This window comes from Equus caballus, chromosome 6 (assembly GCF_041296265.1).
Source record: "Equus caballus isolate H_3958 breed thoroughbred chromosome 6, TB-T2T, whole genome shotgun sequence".
NCBI lineage: Eukaryota > Metazoa > Chordata > Mammalia > Perissodactyla > Equidae > Equus > Equus caballus.
The window spans coordinates 85,002,968-85,027,193 of record NC_091689.1 but is presented as its reverse complement, the minus strand read 5'-3'; the positions used below and the strand labels follow the sequence as shown (position 1 = coordinate 85,027,193).

General features: G+C 35.7%; 1 protein-coding gene across 1 annotated transcript; it reads left to right on the top strand.

The window, feature by feature from the left end:
- The first annotated feature begins 20,142 nt into the window (after positions 1-20,142).
- Positions 20,143-21,084, top strand: OR10U1C (olfactory receptor family 10 subfamily U member 1C). The gene has a single exon (NM_001390899.1). It carries the CDS (start codon positions 20,143-20,145, stop codon positions 21,082-21,084), a length of 942 nt encoding a protein of 313 aa, NP_001377828.1.
- Positions 21,085-24,226: the final 3,142 nt, after the last annotated feature.

Below are 24,226 nucleotides of genomic sequence, written 5' to 3'. Positions count from 1 at the left end.
AAGACAGTGTTTTCTATCTTGATGATATCAAGATAATTACTTCCAACCTCTAAAAGATACATTATTATTAGAAACACTTATACATAAACAAAAATAAATATATAAGGACAAATACAAGTTGTTTCCAGTAATATCTAGAGGAGTTTACAGGAGGATTCTAAGATAGAGAAATGAGAATTGCTATCAAAATAATGTTAATAATGTAGACATATCTGGGTGAAAAGAAATGACATTTTTCATGGACATTCTTTTGACATTCACATAACTGTGAAGTGACTTCTCATAATTTTTCTTCATTGACACAAATTACTCAAAGGCAACAGTTGTAGGAATGTGTATATCTAAAACATCTACATCAGAAACATACCATGTCAAATTATTTCTTTGTCCAACATCAACAATTACACACACCAACTGTCTCCATCACATACTATAAAAACATTAACAAAACTCACATTACCAAACCATGAAGTCAGGCCTATGAAGGCAATGATGTTAGGTTGTGTTAGATATTGTGAATATCACGTAACTTTTAAAAAGGAAAAATTTTTCAGTACTAAATTTTTATTATATTTCATTGTTTTCTTTCACCATTTTCCCTATATCAAAATTTAAAAAGTTAGAAAAAATAAAGTTAATACTTTAATGGTACAAATAGAACAGAAGTGGAGTAAAGTGGATCTAACAGAAAATATGATCATTAACTTTTGGACATACCAATTCTTTTCACTTTTTGAGTCCTAAAGCAGTCTACCAAAAACATTTAAAAACTCAAACACCTTTTTTTAAGAAGATATATACATAAATTTGTTCAGACAAAATCATCTCCGCTTCAGTATTTCACTCTTTTACTCTCCTGCTGAACAGAGCACAATGATCTTCCATTGTTCTCTGAATGGATCTCACTCTCCCCCACAATCTGTGATCGTTTTTCCTTATCTACAAAGGGCAACTGTGTAAATGGTTTGAGCAGCTATTTTTATTTTGCAGACTAGTGTTTATTTTTAGACTAGTGTATTGTGGGGAACTGGAATTGGCCACCCCGAGATATGTCTCTTTGGCATCAGGATTATTTGAAGTTGATTGCCTTTGATAAACTGGGACAGGCAAGGAGGCTCTGAGGAATGGAACTTGCCCTTTCTTAGGACACGTTTACATTTGTAAGGTAAATCTCTATCTGTAAAAGGTGCCTCCCTCTCTGTACCAGGAAGAAGAAAGGAGATGACCTTCTCTCCAAAAACTCTTAATCAATACCAAAGGCAAGGACTTAAATCTGCATTTTATTGTGCTAGTCTGGTAACCTCCTGTAACTGACTTCCCTCCCCCTCCCAATTTTGGCATTTCTTTAAGGATTAAGCATCTTTCCTTAGGCTAGGAACTGATTGCTGAGCTCACCTGTGACCGCCCAGCTCCAGACAATCGACTTGCCTCCGGCTACGCCCTCTGAGACAGCAGACCACTACCTGCTGTGTCCATCAAGTGCTGTGCTGACAGGGCAATCTTGTGACTATTGTGGGAGGGACATTTCAATCACATGTGAAACACCCTGTTTGGGGGTATATAACCACTATGTGTACCCCACTTCTTCAGTGCCCTTTCTTCCTTCAGGAAGAAAGGCCCCGTGCCATGGTTCCTCATAAAGCTTTGCTTAATTTTCTCTTGCTATTCTGTCTCACATGAATTTAATTCGTTCTCTGGCCAGACGAACCCACATTTGGGAAGAGGAAATGTCTTCCTCCCCTACAGTATTACATTTCTCCATTAGAACAATTTTTTTATATTTTGAATACTTTTGTATTACCTATAATATCGTATGAAATTAATCAATACTTGATCCTCTGGAGTATTTATGCTTTCTGCACCCTAAAGGAAAGTATCAAAAAATTATGAAGAATTCTCAGGAGGATTTGAGATCAAAGAACATCATTCCCAAAGGATCACAAATTTCTATGTTATCTAAGTGTTCTCCTCAGGTACTAAACATTAAAAAATAAACATGTAATTTATAAAACCACTTTTAACAATGTCTCTAGAGAATTCAGTATAGATTTCCCTAGCATGTCTTTGCCCTCCCAAAGACTCATGTTTTGAAATCCCATGTACATAGATAAGGATTTGGAAGCAGAAAAAAAAAAAAGGAAAGATTATTTTAGTTGGTAACAAAAAGTGACAATATAAAATGGAGAATTTAGCCTGTCGTAGAAAAAATTGCACCTCAGGCTAAATGCATCATTATTCGTTTCTCAGACACACTCAACACTTCATGTACTATATGTCCTTCAGTTTCCATTTTGAAAGCTGCTTTTTCTCCAAATAATATTTATGATATTGTCTAGTGGATGTTAAACTGGTATTTCATAATAACTAAGCATTCTCCATTTCTTCAATATTAATAGAACATTTATCTATGTATATAGCTAGCCTTCCTTGAAACTCGTGGTGGACATGTGACTAACTTCTGCCCAAAGGATGTAAGTGGAGATAATCTGTGGAATTTGCATGATTATCCCTGGATAAAAGGGGGTTTGTCCTCCTCCGCCTCTTTACTCCTCTCACTTTGTAACGCAGATGGAATGGCAAGCATTAGACTTGTACCCCTCAGTTCCTGTAGAATGGGACTCTTTCTGAGGTATTTATGTTTTTGATGACCTTGACAATTTTGAGGAATACTTGTCAGCCATTTCTAGAATCTCCTTTTATTGGAGTTTTTCTGGGGTATCCTTGCTTCTGGGTCCCTCAGGTGACAGCCATGAAATCATATATGTTTGTATTAATCCACGTCTCTACACACAACTATAAATATTTGTCTACATACCCATCTGTATCTAGATTAAGCTAATCATGAGTTCATACTGAGGTCTTCAACTTTAACCTTTGACCACATGGCTCATTCTACTTTGTTCTCTTGCTTATGTATAACCTCTCACTCCAACAGTGAAACACTGGCTCCCTACATTAGTCATTCATGTAGTTAATTATTAAAGTGTATATATATATATATACACACACATATATATATACTTGAATATATATGAATATAATATATAGTATATATATTATAATATATAAATGTAATATATAAATATAAATATATTATATATATTTATAGTATATATATATAGGGGGAAACAAACAACTTCATCAACTAGAGTTCAGGGCGTCTGTACCGTTCCTTTAGACTTTAATCTTACTGATTCCACTCATTTCCACAGTTACTTAAGTCAGCACCTTTTTCTCCTACTCCCTTCACTGACGCTGTTTCACACACTTGTAATCCAGTTACATTCTTCTGCATTCCATTTTAACATCCTGGATTTTATTTTTTTTAATTTTCATACATTAGGATTATTATTCATTGCAAAGTTTTATCGGTTTTGACAACTGCAGTGTCATATATCCATTATTTTAGTGTCATATAGAATAGTTTTACTACCCTAAATAAAATCAAGTGTGCCTCAATTATTCAACTCTCCCTTCCCCAAAGTCCTGGCAACCACTGGTCTGTTTACTTTCTCTATAAATTTGTATCTTTCAGATTATCACATAAATGGAATCACACAGTATATAGCCTTTTGCCTTCTTTCACTTAGCAATGTGCATTTAAAATTAACCAATGTCTTTGCATGGCTTGATGTCTTATTCTTTTTATTATTGTATAGTATCCTATATGGATGCATCACATATGTTTAGCCATTCAGCTATTTTTTTTTAATTGAGGTAACATTGGTTTCTAGCATTATATAAATTGCAGGTGTACATCATTATATTTTGATTTCTGTGTAGACTACATCACGTTCACCACCCAAACACTAATTACCCTTCGTCACCATACACAGGTGCCCCACTTTCCCTTTTGCCCTCCTCTCTGCCTGACTCCTCTCTGACAATCACCAATCTAATCACTGTATCTATACGTTTGTTTGTTTGTGGTGGTTGATGATTTATCTTCCAATTGTAAGTGAAATCATAGTGTATTTTACTTTCTCCACCTCACTTATTTTATTTGGCTTAATACCCTCAAGACCCATCCATATTGTTGCAAGTGGCAAGATTTTAATTTTTTATGGCTGAGTAGTATTCCATTGTGTATAGGCCCTCATCTTCTTTATCCATTCATCCATTAATAGGCACTCAGGTTGTTTCTAAGTCTTGGCTATCCTAACTAATGCTGCAATGAACATGGAGTGCAAATATCTTTTGGCTTTCATGTTTTCATGTTCTTTAGATGAATACCAAGAAGTAGAATAGATGGATCATATGGTAGTTCTATTCTTAATTTTTTGTGGACTCTCCATACTATTTTTCATAGGGGCTGCAGCAGTTTACATTCCCATCAGCAGTTTATGAGGGTTCCCTTTTTCCACATTCTCTCTAACACAGGATATTTCTTGTCTTGTTAATTATAGCCATTCTGAGAGTCGTGAGGCAATATCTCATTGTAGTTTTTTTTCTTTTTTTATCTCAGTAATTTTATTGACATCATAATGGTTTATAACATCATATAATTTCAAGTGTACCTTACCCCCTTTTCCAACCCTCCCAACCCCCTTCACCTCTGGTAACCACTAATCTATTCTCTTTATCCATGAATTTACCTTCTATGTGTGAGTGAAATCATGTAGTATTTGTCTTTCTCTGTCTAGCTTTTTTCACTTAACATCATATCCTCAAGGTCCATCCGTGTTGCTGCAAATGGGACGATTTTCCTTTTTTGTGGCTGAGTAGTATTCCATTGTATATATATATATACACCACATCTTCTTTATCCATTCATCCATAGAATGGTACTTGGGTTGCTTCCACATCTTTGTTTTTGTGCATAATGCTGCAGTGCACATAGGGGTGCTTAAATATCCTTGGATCATTGATTTCAAGTACTTTAGATAAATACCCCAAAGTGGGATATCTGGATGATGGGATATTTCTATTTTTAATATTTTGACTAATCTCCATACTGTTTTCCATAGTGGCGGCACAGGTTTGCATTTCCACAAGCAGTGTCTGAGGGATCCCTTTACTCCACATCCTCTCCAATATTTGTTGACTTTTGTCTTGGTAATTATAGCCATTCTGAGTGGTGTAAGGTGATATCTCATTGTAGTTTTGATTTGCATTTCCTGAATAAATAGGGATGTTGAAGATTGCTTCATTTGTCTGTTGACCATCTATAAATCTTCTTCGGAAAAAATGCCTGTTCGTATCCTCTGCCCATTTTTTGATCAGGTTGTTTGTTTTTTTGTTGTTGAGTTGTATGAGTTCTCTCTATATATTGGAGGTTAACCCCATCTCAGATAAAAGACTTGCAAATAATTTCTCCCAATTGATGGGTGGTCTTTTCATTTCGTTCAAGGTTTCCTTTGCCTTACAGAATCTTTTTAGTCTGATGTAGTCCCATTTGTTAATTTTTTCTTTTGTTTCCCTTGCCAAAGTAGACATCATATCTGAAAAGATGCTGCCAAGATCAATGTCAAAGAGCGTACTGCCTATATTTTCTTCTAGGAGTTTTATCATTTTAAGTCTTACATTCAAGTCTTTAGTCCATTTTGAGTTAATTTTTGTGTATGGTGTAAAGAATGGTCTACTTTTATTCTTTTCATGTGGCTGTCTAGTTTACCCAGTTCAATTTATTGAAGAGACTTTCCTTCCATTGTAATTTCTTGGCACCCTTGTCGAAAATTAGCTATCCATAGATGTCTGGCTTTATTTCTGGGCTTTCAAGTCTGTTCCATTGTTCTGTGTGTCTGTTTTCCTGCCGGTACATGCTATTTTGATTACTGTAACTTTGTACTGTATTTTGAAGTCAGGTACTGTGATGCCTCCAGCTTTATTCTTTTATCTCAGGATTCCTTTGGTTAAGCAAAGTCTTTTATTTTTCCATATAAATTTTAGGATTTGTTGTCCTATTTTCGTGAAGAACGTCATTGGGATTCTGATTGGGATTGCATTGAATCTGTAGATTACTTTAGGTAGTTTGGACATGTTAACTACATTGATTCTTCCAAACCATGAGCATGGAATATCTTTCCGTCTCTTTATGTCTTCTTCAATTTCTTTCAGTAATGTCTATAATTTTCAGTGTACAGGTCGTTCACCTCTTTGGTTAAGTTTATTCCTACATATTATTTTCTTTTTGTTGCAATTGAAATGGGATTGAAGTCTGACTTTTCTTTATGCTAGTTGGTTGTTAGTGTACAGAAATGTAACTAATATTTGTAAGGTGGTTTTGTACCCTGCAAGTTTGCCATAGTTGTTGATTATTTCTAACAGTTTTCTAATGGATTCTTTAGAATCACGTCATCTGCAAACAACCAGAGTTTCCAATTTGGATTCATTGTATTTCTTTTTCTTGCATAGTTGCTCTGGTCAAAGCCTACATTACTATGCTGAATAGGAGTGGTGAGAGTGGGCACCCTTATCTTGTTCCTGTTCTCAGAGAGATGGCTTTTAGTTTTTGACTTCATAGTATGATGTTGGCTGTGGGTTCGTCATACACGGCGTTTATTGTACTGAGGTACTTTCCTTCTATACTCATTTTATTGAGAGTCTTTACCATAAATCTATGTTGGATCTTGTCAAATGGTTTCTTGGCATCTATTGAGATGATTTTGTGATTCTTATTCCTCATTTTGTTAATGTGATTTATCACATTGATTGATTTACGAATGTTGAACCATCCCTGTGTCCCTGGTGAAAATCCTACTTGGTCATGGTGTTTGATTGTTTTAATGTATTTCTCTATACAGTTCGCCAATATTTTGTTGAGGATTTTTGCATCTATGTTCATCAGTGGTATTGGCCTGTAATTTTCCTTCTCTGCATTTTCCTGGTCTGGCTTTGGTATCAGGGTGTTCTTGGCCCCATAGAATGTGTTTGGAAGTGTTCCATCTTCCTCAATGCTCTGGAACAGTTTGAGAAGGGTAGGGGTTAAATCTTTGAATGTTTGACAGAATTTGACCAAGAAACATTCTGTTCCTGGACTTTTGGTTTGGGGAGGTTTTTGCTACTATTTCAATCTCTTTATTTATGATTGGTCTATTCATTTTCTCTATTTCTTCTTGATTCAGTTTTGGGAGGTTGTATGAGTCTAAGAATTTATCCATTTCTTCTAGATTGTCCAATTTGTTGGCATACAGTTTTTCATAGTATCCTCATATAATCCTTTGTATTTCTGTGGTATCCTTTGCAATTTCTCCTCTTTCATTTCTAATTCTACTATTTTAGCCTTATGTCTTTTTTTCTTAGTCTGGCTAAGGACTTGTCAATTTTGTTTATCTCTCAAAGATCCAGATCTTTGTTTCATTGATCATTTCTGTTGTCTGTTTTGTTTCAATTTCATTTATTTCTGCTCTAATTTTTATTTCCCTGCTTCTGCTGACTTTGTGCTTTGTTTGTTCTTCTTTTTCTATTTCTGTTATGTGTCGTTTAAGATTACTTATTTGAAATTTTTCTTGTTTGTTAGGGTGGGACTGTGTTGCTATATATTTACCTCTTAACATCACTTTTGCTGAATCCCAAATGAGTTGGTATGATATATTTTCATTTTCACTTGTCTCCAGATATTTTTTGATTTCTCTTTTAATTTCTTCATTGATCCATTGATTGTTCAGTAGTATGTGGTTTAGTCTTCACATATTTGTCACTTTCCCACATTCTTCTTGTAGGTTATTTCTAGCTTCATATCATTATTGTCACAAAAGATGCCTGATATGGTTTCAATCTTATTGAAGTTATTGAGGTTTGCCTTCTTCCCCACAAATGGTCTGTCCTTGAGAATGTTCCATGTGCACTTGAGAAGAATATGTATTCTGCTGTATTGGGATGGAGTGTTCTATTTATATTTATTAAGTCCATCTAGTCTAGTTTTTCAATTAAGTCCACTGTTTCCTTGTTGACTTTCTGTCTGGATGATCTGTCCATTGATGTAAGTTGGGTGTTGAGGTCCCCTAATATTGTTGTGTTGCTGTTAATTTCTCTAATTTGGTCTGTTGATAGTTGCTTTATGTACTTTGGTGCTCCGGTGTTAGGTGCATATATATTCATAAGCATTATCTCATTTTGGTGGAAAGTCCCCTTTATCATTGTGTACTGCCCCTCTTTGTCTCTCATTGTCTTTTTTAACTTGAAGTCTGCTTGTGAGATATAAGTATGGCAACACCTGTTTTCTTTTGTTTGCCATTACCTTGGAATATTGTCTTCCATCCCTTCACTCTGAACCTGTGTTTGTCTTTAGAGCTGAGATGTGTTTCCTGGAGGTGGCACATTGTTGGGTCTTGTTTTTTAATCCATTCAGCTACTCTGTGTCTTTTGATTGGAGAATTGAATCCATTTACATTTAGAGTGATTATTGATATATGAGAGCTTAATCCTGCCATTCTATCTCTTGTTTTCTGGTCGTTATATGTTTCCATTGTTTATCTTCCTTTGTATTTCTGACTGCCATTTCATTTTGGTGGCTCTCTATGGAGGATTTCTCAGTTTTCTCTCTTTTATGAATGGTGTCTCTGCTCTGATTTTGGGGTTAGTGGTTACCATGAGGTTTGTGTAAAAGATCTCATTGATGAAATAGTGCATTTTCTCATAGCCTCTTTTCTCCATTAGCCTAAGCAAGTTCCATCCCTCTCCTCTTCACCTTCTGAGTTAATGTTGTTCCAAATTATTCTGTTTTGTGTTGTGAGTTTGTGACTAAGTGTTTATACTTACTTTTGATGCTTTCCTTCTTTTTATCTTTTAAATTATAATTAAGTATTTGCTTCCCTATCCTTATAAAGAGCTACAGTTTTCTGATTTTGTCTGTCTATTTATCTCCTTGCTCAAAGCTTTAAATACCATTGCCTTTTTGTTTCCAGCATGAGGGCATCTTTAATCATTTCTTGTAGGGGAGATTTAGAAGCAACGAACTCCCTCACCTTTGGTGTATCTGGGAAGCTTTTATTTCTCTATAGTATCTGAAGCTACATTTCACTGGATAGAGTATTATTGGCTGAAAGTTTTTATTATTCAGCATTTTGAGTTTATCATTCCATTCTCTCCTAGCCTGAAAGGTTTCTACCGAGAAATCTGCTGAAAGCCTGATAGTGGTTCCTTTGTAGTTTATTTTCTTCTGCCTTACTGCCCTTAAATTTTTTTTGTCATTGACTTTCACCAGTTTTACTATTATATGCCTTGTATAAGTTCTTTTAGTATTGATGTTATTAGGCATTATGCTAGCCTCATGTATTTGTAAATCCAGTTCATTACCCAGAGATTGGAAGTTTTCAGGTATTATTTCTTTGAATAAGTTCTCTGCTCCTTTCTCCCTCACTTCTCCCTCTTGAATACCTATAATCCTCATGTTGCTTTTCCTAATTGAATCGGATATTTCTCCAAGAATTCATTCATTTTTTTAAAAAAAATTCTTACTTCTCTCTCCTCCACCTGTAGAATTTCTGTATCTTTATCTTCTAAATCACTGCATCTTTCCTCATAAAATCAGTTCTATTTCTTAAGAATTTTATGTTACTTTTTGTTTCATTAATTGTGTTTTTCATATCCAGAATTTGTGCTTGATTTTTTGGATAGTTTCAAGCTCTTTGGTGAAATATTCCTTCTTCTCATTAACTTTATTCCTGAGCTCATTGCATGGTCTTTCTGAGTTCTCTTGTAACTCATTGAGTTTCTTTATGACAGCTATGTTTAATTTTCTGTCATTTAGATTGCAAATATCTGTGCCTTCATAATTGGTTTCTGGAGAATTGTCATTTTCCTTCAGGCCTGATTTGTTCCTGTAGTTTTACATGGTGTTTGATGAACCAATCTTTTGTCAGCACATTTGTGGTAGTATTAGGTTGCAGATTCGACCTGCTACCACTGAGGGAAGCAGGAGCAGAGTTTCTGATCTCCAACCCATCTGCTGGAAGTTTTGGAGTACTATGGGTGCTTGCACTGGCCTGGGGAGCTGTTCAGATGCTTGTGTAGACTGTGTTTGCTGGGTGGGACTTCCACATGTGGACTGTGCTAAGGCCATTCCTTGGGGCAGCACGGGCACAGTGGACTCCCCCACCATGGGGAAAGTGATCATGAGCAGGTTAAGGGCTGCCACCACCTCTTCCTTCAGTCTCTCCAAGGTAAGTTCCCACTTTCAGTGTCAGTAGTTCTATGCACACTTGCACAGGCCAGGAATGTGCTCCCCCCAGTGTGTAGATCTGCTGCTGCCTCTTTTTGTGGTCCTGCCAGCTGTTGTGCTTGGGGAGTGTGGCTTCCTAGTGGGGACCAAGCCTGGTCCAAATCTCGGAGTCACTGGGGCATGGTGGGATCCCTCACTACTAGGAAAGTGATCACAAGCAGCCTAAGGGCTGCTCCCACTCTTCCTACAGTTGTCCCAGGGCCCATTCCCACTTTCAGGGCACAGCAGTACTATGGGCACTTGAACCAGGCTGGAAAGCATTCATGCACATGCACAGGGCTGTCAGGGAAGGGAAGGGAGTGCTCACTTATCTCCACCACTCTCCAGAGGGCCAGTCAATCCACCTTCTGATGTATAGCTCTGTTTGTCTCTCTGGCATCCTGTTGTGCTGTGTGGGCTCCCTCTGTTGGTCAATGCATGTCTATTTAGTTGTAGTTCAAACGAGGAGAGACAAAGGTAACAACTCACTCAGCCATGTTGCTGATGCCACTTCTCTCACTGTAGTTTTGGCTTGCATTTCCCTAATAATTAGTGATCTTGAACATCTTTTCATGTGCCTGTTGGCCATCTGTATATCTTCTTTGGAAAAATATCTGGTCAGATTCTCTGCCCAATTTTTTATTGGTTTGTTTATTTTTTCCTTGTTGAGTTGTATGTATTCTTTATATATTTAGGATATTAATCCTATATGGGATATATAATTTGCAGATATTTTCTCCCAACTGTTAGACTGCCTTTTCATTTCCTAGATGGTTTTCCTTTGCTGTGCAGAAGCTTTTTAGTTTGATGCAGTCTTGTTTGCTAATTTTTTTCTTTTGTTTCCTTGACTAGCAAGACATGGTTTTCAAAAAGATACTGCTATGACTGGTGTTGAAGTGCATATTGCCTATGTTTCCTTCTAGAAGTTTTATGGCTTCAAATATTACATTCAAGTCCTTAATCCATTTTGAGTTACTTTTTGTGTATGGTGTCAGGTAATGGTCTGCTTTCATTCTTTTGTATGTGGCTGTCCAGTTTTCCCAAAACCATTTATTAAAAAGACTTTCCTTTCTCCATTGCATGTTCTTGGCTCCTTTGTCAAAAAAACTTAGCTGTCCATAGACATCTGGGTCTATTTCTAGGTTCTTGATTCTGTTCCATTGATCTATGTTTCTAATTTTGTGCCAGGGTGTGTTGATTACTATAGATTTGTAGTATATTTTGAAATCAGGGATTGTGATACCTCTAGCTTAGTCCTTTGTTCCCAGGAATGCTTTGACTATTTGAGGTGTTTTGTTCTTCCATGTAAATTTTAGGATTCTTCATTCTGTTTCTGTGAAAAAGGTCATTGGCACTTTGATAAGGATTGCATTGAATCTATAGATCACTTTAGGCACTATGGATATTTTAATTAAGATAATTTTTCAAACCTATGAGCATGGAATATTTCCCATTTTTTTGTGTCTTCTTTGATTTCTTTGAATGTTTTATAGTTGTCAGCATACAGATTTTTTACCTTTAGTTAAATTTATTCCTAAATTTTATTAGAGTGACATCAGCAACATGGCAGAGTTAGTTGTTACCTTTGTCTCTCCCCCTTAGAAATACTACTAAATGGACACAAAATTTAATTAAATTTTATAAAATTTAATTTTATGTGCTTGTAAATTAGATCATGTCCTTAATTTTTCTTTATGTCATTTCCTTGTTAGTGTATAGAAATGTAGCCAATTTTTGTGTGTTGATTTTGCCACCCTCTTGCAACTTTACTATTTGTTTATTATTTCTAGTAGTTTGTTGGTGGATTCTTTAGGGTTTTCTATATACAAAATCATGTCATCTGAAAATAGTGACAGTTTTACTTCTTTCTTTCCAGTTTGCATCTCTTTTATTTCTTTTTCTTTCCTGATTGCTCTGGTAAGGACTTCCAATGCTATGTTAAATAAGAGTGGTGAAACTGAGCATCCTTGTCTTGTTTCTATTCTTAGAGGGATACCTTTCAGTTTTTCACCATTGAGTATGATGTTAGCTGTGAGTTTGTCATACATGGCCTTTATTATGTTGATGCAGTTCTTACTATACCTATTTTATTCACTTTTTATCATAAATGGGGCCTGTATCTTGTTGGAAGTTTTCTCTGCATCTATTGAGTTAATCGTGTGGCTTTTTATTCTTCATTTTTTGACATGTATCACATCGATTGATTTGTGGATGTTGAACCATTCCTCTATCCCTAAAATACATCCCACTTGGTCATTGTGTATGATCTTTTTATCATTTTGTTGTGTTCAGTTTGCTCATATTTTGTTGAGGATTTTTGCATCTACATTTGTCAATGACAGTGGACTGTCACTTTCCTTTTTTGTGGTGTCCTTGTCTGGTTTTGTTATCAGAGTAATGTTGACCTCATACAATGAGTTAGGAAGCATCTTTTCCTCTTCACATTTTGGAAAAGTTTGAGCAGGATAGGTATTAAGTCTTTCAATGTTTGGTAGAATTCACTGGGAAAGCTGTCTGGTCCTGGACTTTTGTTTTTTAGGAGGTCTTCTACTACTGTTTCAATCTCCTTACTAGTGATCAGTCTATTCAGATTCTCCATTTCTTCTTGATTCAGTTTTGTAAGGTTGTATGAGTCTAAGTATTTATCCATTTCTTTTAGATTACTCATTTTGTTGGTGTATAGGTTTTCATAGCATTCTCTTATAATCGTTTGTGTTTCTGTGGTGTCCATTATAATTTCCCCATTTCATTTCCAATTTTATTTCTTTGAGACCTCTCTCTTTTTTTCAAGGTAAATCTACCTAGAGCTTTGTCAATTTTGTTTATCTTTTCAAAGAACCAGCTCTTCATTTCAGTGAGTTTTTCTATTGTTTTTTAAGTCTCTATTTCATTTATATCCATTCTGTTTTGTATTATTTCCTTCCTTCTACTTATTTTGTGCTTTGTTCTTTTTCTACTTCCTTTAGGTGTACTGTTAGATTGTTTATTTGAGGTTTTTCTCTTTTTCTGAGGTAGGCCTGTATTGCTATAAAATTCCATTGGTATTGCTTTTGCTGTATGCCATAAGTTTTAGCATGCCATATTTTCGTTTCCATTTGTGTCCAAGTATTTTTGACTTCTCCTTTTATTTCTTCATTTACCCAGTGGTTGTTCAACAACATTTTGTTTAATCTCCATATATTTGTGGCTTTCTCAGTTTTCTTCTTGTAGTTGATTTCTAGTTTCATACCATTGTCATCAGAAAAGATGCTCAATATCATTTAATCTTCTTAAATTTATTGAGACTTGTTTTATGGCTAATATATGATCTATCCTGGAGAATGTTCCATGTGCATTCAAAAAGAATATGTATTCTGCAGTTTGGGGATGGAATGTTCTGTATATATCTACTAAGTCCATCCGGTCTATTATGTCATTTAAGGCCAATGTTACCTTTTTCCTCTTCCATTTGGAAGATCTATCCATTGATGTATGTGGAGCATTAAAGTCCCCTACTGTTGCTGTATTACTGTCAATTTCTCTTCTTATGTCTGTTAAAAATTGCTTTATCTATTTAGGTGCTCCTGTGGTGGGTGCATAGAAATTTATAGGCATCATGTCTTCTTGTTGGATTGTTCCCTTTATCATTATGTTTTGCTCTTCTTTGTCTCTTATTACAGTTTTTGTTTTAAAATTTATTTTATCTGATATAAATATTGCTACCTCAGTTTTCTTTTTATTTCCATTTACATGGAGTAAGCTTTTTCCGTCCCTTCACTTTCAGTTTGTGAGTGTATTTTGGTCTGTAGTGTCTTTTGTATGCAGTATATATGTTGGTCTTATTGGTCTTATTATTTTAACCATTCAGTCATGCTATGGTCTTTTGACTGGAGCATTTTTTCCATTGACATCTAAAGTAACTGTTGATAATACGTATTTATTGCTGTTTTATTACTATTTTTCTGGTTGTTGCAATAGCTCTTCTCTGTTCTTTTGTTCTTCTCTTGCTCACTTCCCTTGTGATTTGATGGTTTTCTTTAATATTATGTTTGGGTTTCTTTCTCTTTATATTTTGGTGTATTTACTGCAGGTTTCCCATTTATGATTACCATGACATTCATATAATAACCTATGTGAATAGCAATCTATATTATTTTGATCATCTCTTACTTAAAGCCCTACCCTTTTACTCCCCACCTCACATTTTATGTTTTTGATATCATTTTTGCATATATGTATCCTTTAACCTCTTATCATGGAGACAGTTATTTTTAGTACTTTTGTCTTTTGACCTTCATACTAGCTTTATAGGTGGTTGATCCACTCCCTTTAACTTTATATTTGCTTTCACTAGTGATGTTTTTCTTTGATAATTTTCTTATTCATATTTGTAGTCTTGTCTTTTCCACTTAAATTTGTCCTTTTAACACTTCTTGTAAGGGCAATTTAGTAGTGATAAACTTCTGTAGTCTTTACTTGTCTGGAAAACTCTTTATCTCTCCTTCTGTTCTGAATGATAACCTTGCTGGGTAGATTATACTTGACTGCATGTTTTTTCCTTTCAGCACAATGAATATATTGTGTCACTCCTTTATAGCCTGTGGGGTTTCTTCTTGGAAGTCAGCTAATAGGCTGATCATGGTCTCATGATTGCGGTAGGCCTCTACTGCAGTTCCCTGCAGCTTGTCACTGTTGTCAGCTCTCTAGGAGAATAGGTAGGTGGGGCCCCTTTCATGCATACCCCACCAAGGTGGACCCACTCACTGTGTACTAGTTGTCCCACACACTCCACCTATGTGAGCCCACAAGTTGGCCTCAGACTTGCTGGTAGGTCGAGCCAGTCCCTGCAGTCAGCTGCCTGCTCCTGGCTGTGCTCCATTAAATCATCACTCTAGCTGGGCATGCAACTCCCTGTGCTAACAGGCTAGAGGAAGGACTCTAATGGCATCTGCCAGCATCTGTGTCAACATGACTGAACTATGTCATGGTAATGGCTGCCACCAGTGTCTCAGTCCCTGGGACATAGGCCCAGCAGCTTCCTGCTTCTCTGAATTGTGCTCAGAGCTTAGTTAGTGAGTTTCTTTTGCCAATAGACTATGTACATTTTTTTTTTGGTGTTTTTGTGTTGGTTTCCAGAATAGGTGAATCTGTGTGTATGCCCTTTAAGAGCAAGTTTATCTTTCTCTGAAGTTCTCTAGTTTTTCTGAGAATATTCCCTATCAGTTGCCAAAGCCAGCAAAGCCAGGTAATACGGGATCTAATCTTGGTTGTTCTGCATTGAAAGGCTGGGATGCTTATTCTAGCATAGATCCCCCACTCAATTTTCCCATTCCTCCTTTCATACCTTTCAGATTGCTTTCAGCTGTGAAGCACTATGGCTAGGATGTTTTTTCTCAGCAGAGGTGTATTTCCACCTCTTCCATCTCTGTCATTGCTGTCCCTTGTTGTGCAGGTTCTTTTTATCCTTTTTGCGAATCTCTCTCAGAGGAAATTTTTCCACAGGTAGTTGCAGATTTGTTGAGTCCATGGGAGGAAGTGAATTCAAACTCCTCCTATGCTGCCAACTTCTCAGAATCCTTACGTCTGCCTTTTCAGTAACATGTTGATAGCTTCCATTTTTTCCCAATTCTATATTAAGCTTCTATAAAAGATTGCATGTAGTTGTTACATGATCTCTGAATTTTTGGCCTTTATTATTTTCCTTCTCTCTAAAGAACTTCTTTTTTTAAACATTTCTTGCAAAGCATATGTGCTGGGCATAAATGCCTTAATTCTATTTCTTTGAACTTCTTTATTTCCCCTTCACTGCTGGAGGATAATTGCACTGAATACAGAATTCTTTGTTGGTGGGGTTTTTTCTTTTAGCACTTTAAATATTTCACTACATTCTCTTTTTGTTTGTATGATTTTTGATGAGAATTCAGAAAGGTTAAGGGTTAATTTCGCCTGGATCTTTTCAAGATTTTCTATTTATCTTCAGTTTTCTTCAGTTTGAATGTTATGCCTACATGTGTTTTATTTTGTCATTGCTTTTGATGTTGTTTTGCTATATACCTGCGTGTTGTTCTCTGAGCATATTGGATCCATGGTTTGTTTTCTGTCATGAATTTTTAAAGTTCTAAACCAGTATTACATCAAATATTTCTTTGCTCTATTCTCTTTCTTCTTCCTTTGCTCTTCCAGTTGAGTGCCTGGTTCTTCATTGCAAATTGACCAATACTTGTTGGTGTTTTTTTGTTTTTTGTTTTTTATCTTTGCATTTCAGTGTTTTTGTCTGGAAAGTTGTTGCTGACCTACCTACAAGTACACTGATTCTTTCATCAGCCATGTCCAGCTGACTGATGATGGGCCCATCAATGGCATTCTTTATTGCTATAGAATAATTTTTTATTTCTAGTATTACTTTTGATTCTCCCTGGAGTTTCCATCTCTCTGCTTACACTCCTACCTGTTCCTGAATATCACATATGTTTTCATTTAGAGCTCTTAACTTAACCATAGTTATTTCAAAGTATCTACCATATAATGCCAAAATCTGTGTCCTTGCTGAGACTGGTTTTGATAATTGCTTTCTCTCTCCACACTGCTTTTCCTTGCTTGTGTCATACTTTCAATTTTTGTTGAAAGATGAACATACTGTGTCACATAATAGGAATGGAGGTAAATAGGCCTTTAGTTTGAATGTTTTTATTAATTTTCTGGGAGCTTTCAAAATGTGTATGAGAGAGTAAGCTTTGTTTTACATGACTCCTTCACACCAGCTATTAAACAAGCTCATGGTTTCCCATCACAAAAACATAGAGAATAACAACAATAAATATTCTTGTCCTGCCTTTCTTTTCCTCTACATTTCACCTTGTCTTTCTCCTCCTCCTCATGGCCAAATGGCTGTGTTGTTTCCAATAATTTCTTTCATTTCTTAATTTCTCTTTCCTCAAAAGCTTCAATCTTATTTGTACTCTTACTTCTTTTTCAAAATTATTCTTTTCTGAGGTTGTCAATTGCTAATGTGTAGCTAAAAATTAACAGATAAATCAAAGATATATTTTTTTCTAAAATTCTCATTAATGTTTGTCTCTCTTAATCATTCCTCCTTAAATACTCTTTTCTCGCCTTGGAAAATGCCTTGTTGCCATGATCCGCTCTTTTGTCTTAAGTCTTGTTTTAAGGACCGCTCACAAAGTCTTGTTAACTGGCATTAGAGAAGGATAGGAGAAGTCGTCATGGGCTCTGAAGTCCCTACAGCATTTTGCTGTTATTGCTGGTAGTGCTCATTCTCATCTGGCCATTACCTCACCAAATACTGTGGCCTTTCACCAAGTAATTCTTGTCAAAAGCAGATATGAAGCAGCAGGAGAGGACTTTTGACTTTTCTCTCTTAATAAATATCCTACATCCAACATACACTTATGTTATGTTTTTAATACTATCCCCTGGTTTCAGAACTAGATTCATAAATAGTCAACACAGAGTCCAGATGGAGGTTAAATTAGAGAAATACAGTAGCAGCTCTGTTTTCTTCTATTTTATTAATATCTTACTATATACACACATCAAAGATGAACACTTAGGTTATATCTTGGCTATTGTGAATAATGCTGCAATGACAATGGGTGTGCAGATATTTCTACAAAATGCTAAATTTATTCTCTTCAGGTATATACCAAGAACTGTGATTAGTGGATCTTATAGAAGTGCTATTTTTAATTTTTTAAGGAACTTTCATACTGTTTTCCATAACGGCTATGCCAATTTACATTTCCGCCAACAGTGGGATTTCCTTTTCTCCACATCCTCAGCAGCATTTGCTTTCTCTTATTTTTTTTTATAACAACCATCCTAACACATATAAGGTGATACTTCAAAGTGGTTTTAATTTGTATTTCTCTAGTGATTAGTGATGTTGAGCATCTTAACATATAACTGTTGGTAGTTTGTACGTCTTCTTTGAGAAATGTCTATTCTGGTCCTTTGTCCATTTTTTAATCAGATTACTTGGTTTTTGCTATTGGGTTGCATGAGAGCCTATGCATTATAGATATTAACCCCTTGCTAGATATATGACTTATAAATATCTTCTCCCATTCTGTAGGTTACCTTTTCATGTCCAAAAAATATGAAATAATTTGCCAAGACCAATGTCAAAGAGAAGTATAATTTGGTTACGAAAAAGAAGGAAATATTACATTTGCGACAAAACAGACAGACAAAAACCTGGAGGGCATTATATTAAGTAAAATAAGTCAGACACAGAAAGACAAATAGTCTATAATCTCACTTATTTGTAGTATCTAAAAAAAGGTGCTGACCTCATAGAAACAGGGAGTAGAGTGGGCTAGGAAGTAGGGGAAATGAGGAGACACTGATCAATGAGTACAATCCCTCAGTTATAAGATGAATAAGTTGTAAGAATCTAATGTACAGCATGTTGTCTATAATTACAATACTGTATGTACACTTGAAATTTGCTAAGAGAGTAGCAAGGTTTCTCATCACACACACACAAAAGATAGATGTGTTCATTAGCCTGATTGTAGAAATCATTACACAATGCATATGTAAATCAAATCATCATATTGTACACTTTAAAGAGGTACAATTTTGTCAATTAATACCTCAATAAAGGTGGAAAAAGTAAAAATCGAATGTATTCTGCTTGATGCAATAGAGGTCATTGAGAATGAACAAGTTTTTCATTTCTTGAGGACAGTGCCAAAAAAAGCCACTTTTCATATTGTTGATAAAATAATTAATTAATTAATTAATAATTAATTAATAAATAAGTGTCCCAAAAAGCCACTTTTCATATTTTTGATAAATTATTTTAATTAATTTTATTGGAAATGTGGAATTTCCCTGATCAAACCTATTTATTTGTGCTGCTAACAATTTAAGCATTGATAATGAATAACATGAATGCTTTCTGTGGAATTTAAGAAGTCTGCTTTGTGTACTGCCTTGTGCTTGCTGATCTCACAAAGACTTGAGCAGTCAGTGTCTGTGTGAGGAGCTTAAAGAAGATTAGTATGGCAAATATCCAGAAAGGTCAATAATTATTTCAATCGCATGATGAAAATCCCTTAGAAACTTAGTTTTACAGTTGAAATTTAAATGATGTAACTGACAGCAATAGATTACCTCTGGAAAATATATTCAAAAAGTGAAAAACAAATTTACATTGAACGTTCATCGTTGTTTCTGAACAAATTCCTCTGAGACAAATATAATTAATTGGTGTGCAGTGGATGCAATCCCTATGGTCTCCAATCAGAACAGAAATACTGCCTATTCCATCATTATGTTATACTTTGGAATCATAGGAAGTCCAGAAGTCCAACAAGGAAAAGAAAATTTGCCTTGTGGATCTATGTATGTCCTCCTACTCACAATTTCTGGTAAAATTACATTGAGCTTGTGGAAAGGAGATTCTGTTAGTTTGGGTCACCATGGAGTTTAGCTGCCTAATCATTGGCTTATTCTTTTCAAATCACAATGAGTAAAAACATGTATGAAAATGAATAGATAAGTGACTGAAAATATACTCCCTTCCAAACTCTGAAGTGTGGCTTTAATGAAGGTTGTAGAATTGAGAAGACCAGGATAGAGCACCTTTGTATTTTACTCTATACAATTAGGTTTTATGTCACTCCTGTATAATTAGAATGACTTCATGTATTACTTATGTTATACCCTGTTTATAGGATTAGTATATCAATAAGATAAAAATGAAAAAAAATCAGATTATGCAATTTAAAGTTATTGTTTTCTCTAAGTTTCTGTGAAAATAGCCTAAGGCCCAGAGTTCAAAATCAGGAAGGAATATTACATCCATTTTAACTTGGTAGCTTTTTAGAAGGGTTTAGCAAAAGGAATCCAGGTGTCTAGCTTCTCATGTCAGACCACTGATCCTAGGAAAGCTCCTTTTTCTAAGGTTTGATAGAAATCTGTGCTAGGTAACTGGATTCCTTTAGGTCTTATCTGCCCTCTTTCTTGTCTCCACAGATGTCTGGTTCTGATCTACAATGAGTGGAAACAAGTCCCTCTGCACCAGATTCACATTTGTGGCTTTTTCCTCTCTAGCAGAGTTACAACCTGTGCTGTTCCTTGTGTTCTTAATACTTTACTTGTTTACTGTGGGAGGAAACCTCATCATCATCTGCCTGATCGGGCTCACCCCTTCCCTGCACACCCCCATGTATTTCTTCCTGGTTAACCTCTCCTTCCTGGAGGCGTGCTATATCACCAGTGTGGTGCCTCTGATGCTGGTGCACCTGCTGGCAGAGACCAAGACCATAAGTGTGAGAGGCTGTGCAGCTCAGATGTACGTATTTACCATCTTAGGACTGACAGAATGCTGCCTGCTAGCAGCCATGGCTTATGACCGCTTTGTAGCTATTTGTCACCCACTGCATTACACTCTCCGCATGGGCCCTCGTGTCTGTTTGAAATTGGCTGCAGCATGTTGGACCACCGGGGTGGTGGTGGAGTCAGCCCAGACCACCTGGATCCTCAGTCTGCCCTTCTGCGGAACAGGAAAGATTCAGCACTTTTTTTGTGACATCATGCCTGTAGTGAAACTGGCATGTGTTGATACATCCCAAAACGAAATTGTGTTGTTTGCTGTCTCTGTGCTCTTCATTATGAGTCCCTGTTTCCTCATTCTGTGCTCCTACACGCGCATTCTTGTGACCATCTTGAGAATCCCTTCAGCAGCTGGAAGACGCAAAGCGTTCTCCACTTGTTCTTCTCATCTCCTGGTTGTTTCTCTGTTCTTTGGCACTGCCTTGTTCACTTATCTCCAACCTAAGACGGCACACACTCCAGAAACGGACAAAGCCACTGCCCTCATGTACACTGTGGTCACCCCTGCTCTGAATCCTGTTATCTACACCTTGAGGAACAAGGAAGTAAAGGAAGCCTTTCAAAGGGTAACACAAAGGAACCCTCTTAGACAAATGGCCTAAACCAGCCATAGTAGTGTAAACTTACACTATTGTACAAAGAGGTTACCCAAGGTTTTATGTTCCTTCTACCAATATTAACTATCATTAAAGAATTCATAGGATAGTAACCAGGAAACACTTGGATCTGTTTTACATTTTTCAAAGTGTTTACACAAAGTAAATTTTGCATTGGGTCATTAAATTGTTAATTATTCACTCAATGAACAAAACTACAGAGTATCTCTTGCCCCTCGACATCATTCAATTTTTCCTTCTCCAATGGTAATAGCATCAAGCTAAATATGTTTCACACCATTTTACTGGGGAAAATGAATGCTCTTCTCGTGGAAAAAATAAAAAATAAATGGGAAGTAATTAATACTTTTTACTGTCAAATACAGGTTGTTAGTATTGAAGTTCTTAAGTGGAATATGCTCCCTTAGTTACTCTGCTCTCTATACATCTTAATAATCATACCTCTTAAATAATCAACTGTTAATAAATACTGATGAATGATGTACACTGTGACACAACTCCAAGTATTTAACTGTAAACCTAGTGAGGGACCCTGATTCTTTATCCACAGCTAGATTCTTCCTTTGCTCTTATCCACTTATGTTTTTTATTTTTCATATGAAAGAAGTTTTAGAGAAACTTCTCCCTATGTGGTATTCACTCGTTACTCTGATAGTAAGCCTTGTTTAAATGTATTGGTTTGAATATAATTTCCCTTAGGGATTGTCCATATATTCCAGCTAATTAACTATATTGATCCTTTGAATAATAAAGAACAAGACTTCTCTAAGAGACTAAAATAAAAACTTTTAAACAAATGTTCATGTCTTATGGTAAGTTTGAGAAGTGAAATGACCAAAGAATTAAATGTTCAGTGATATTTTATAAAAATTAGAGTTAACCTTTGATTTTATCTTAGTGTTGTTACCCTAGAATCAGATCCTAAAACAAGTGCCTGTAATTTATTTTGAAAGGGCTCAGAAGTGGGAAAATAATACAGGCACGGGAAGACAGCCAATAAATGGTCCGTTATTGTGCCAGGTACCAAAAAGGGCCATTAAAATTTAAACTTAGGGAGAAAATAGTGCAAAATACAATTCTAAAATTTACTACCCTCTAGATCTGGATATATATACGTCCATTCTCATTATTTATTGATTGAGGGTTAATCCTAAGGAGGACCAACTACTACTCTGACACCACTACTCTGTTGCTAACTGTAGGGACTTCTGGAAATGCCCTCAGGCTGTTCATTGGTCCTTGAAATGGTAAAGTTGGAGGGATATAAGAGGTGACACTGTTAGTAAAAGCTACAAGTCTATTCTACAGACATATTTGGTATACTTGCATTTGGGATAGTAAAAGAAGGTGAAGTAGGGGCCAGCCCAGTGGCTTAGTGCTTAAGTTTGTCACACGCTGCTCTGGCGGGGTGGGTTTGCGGGTTCGAATCCCGAGTGCTGACCTACACCATTTTTCAGCCAAGCTGTGGCAGTGACCTGCATAGAATGTGGAGGAAGATGGGCACATATGTTAGCTCAGGGCCACTCTTCCTCAAGCAAAAAAAAGGAAGATTGGCAATAGGTGTTAGATCAGGGCCACTCTTTCTCAACAAAAATCAAAACAAAAAAAGAAGGAGAAGGGTAGGTCCATACCATAAAGAACTGGTTTGAATATAGGATAAGGACTTATATCTCTATAATTGTTTTTCTCTCTTTCATTACCTGACCCTGTTTGGGGAATGATAGTTTAATTCCCAAAGGCCAAAGCTAGAGTTATATAGCACACGGACAGGAGAAAAATAAATCTTGTCATATCAATTCCTCCTTACTGTAGGTTGACTTTCCCTTGAACCACTGATTTATTTTTTTAACATTTTTTAAACATAATAATTTAACATTTTTAAATTAATCAACAGATGTAAGACTACAAGTCCCAAGAACATGTTCACGTAGAATGTGTTTGTGTGATTATTTTTCAAAATTACCCGATGAAACATTTCTCATGATCTGTTACTTAAACTGAACACAATTAGTCAATTTCACTATTTCTTTCTCTATTTGCATCCATGTAGTGCAATGAGTGGAAAATAAAATATGCAATCAGCTATTTAAGTATTTGTTCATCAAAGCATTCACCATTAAAATATTTCAGTGTTTTATACAGGGTTGAGTGACACCACTTGGTTTGCTTTTAGGATTAAATACCCCAATTGCCTCAAAAAGAAAAAGAAAAACATATCAACCTTTTTAGCACACTGAACAATACTTTCAGGACATTTTTTGTTTCTTACTGTTACTGCTGTTTGGATATACAGGTTTATTGAATAGAAGGACACAGATAATAGAAGGGCACCCTTTATGTGTTTTCTAATATAAAATATTCCAATTATAATAAATCTAAATGTGATTTTGAGATTTTTCTCTATAGAATTCTATTTAAATTACACTCTGTCGGTTAATATGTTTATCATGATCGAATACCAGAAGAATTATTTTCTTTCTGGTAATGGTCATAGATTGTGCTGATTAAATGGGTAAAATGTTATGAAAAATCCCCTTGTTAGTGTCCTGACACTAAGCAGTCATACAATAGTAGTTAGTTGCTATAAACTTTATTAATATTGCTAAGTTTTGATATAAATCAGTATATTGTAAATTATTTTGAGATATTCTTCTGCACTGAAAAATTACTTTCTGGAAGAGATTTTATTGTATTGTGATTCTGCTTCCAGCCATAACTCAGTGTTCTGTATGGCATGACTTCCTACCCTCAAGTAAATCAATTAACTAAAATATTATTGTGAAGTAAATTAAGTCCTGTAGACGTAAATATAATACATAGTTTCTGTTCTCAAGTCCTGAAAAATAGTTTTTTGTTGTTGTCATTTTAATGATTATTTAACTTTACTGTTCGCTAGTGGCAAATCTTCTCCAACATTGTTATTACCAGTGTCCAAGAAAGGCTAAGAATAAAACACTTCAAGTGGAGAGAGAGTGAAGCAGCTACATTTAATGACAAAAAATTCACTCCGCATTTCAAGATGAGGTCAAATTGATGCCCATATCATCATTCATTGACCATCTCAGTTATTTTATATTCACTATTTGGGGAAAAAAATTACATATACATGTGTGTACATATATATTTG

Coding starts and splice junctions, on each gene's coding strand:
- OR10U1C (NM_001390899.1), top strand. CDS start 20,143: ATGAGTGGAAACAAGTCCCTCTGCACCAGATTCACATTTGTGGCTTTT.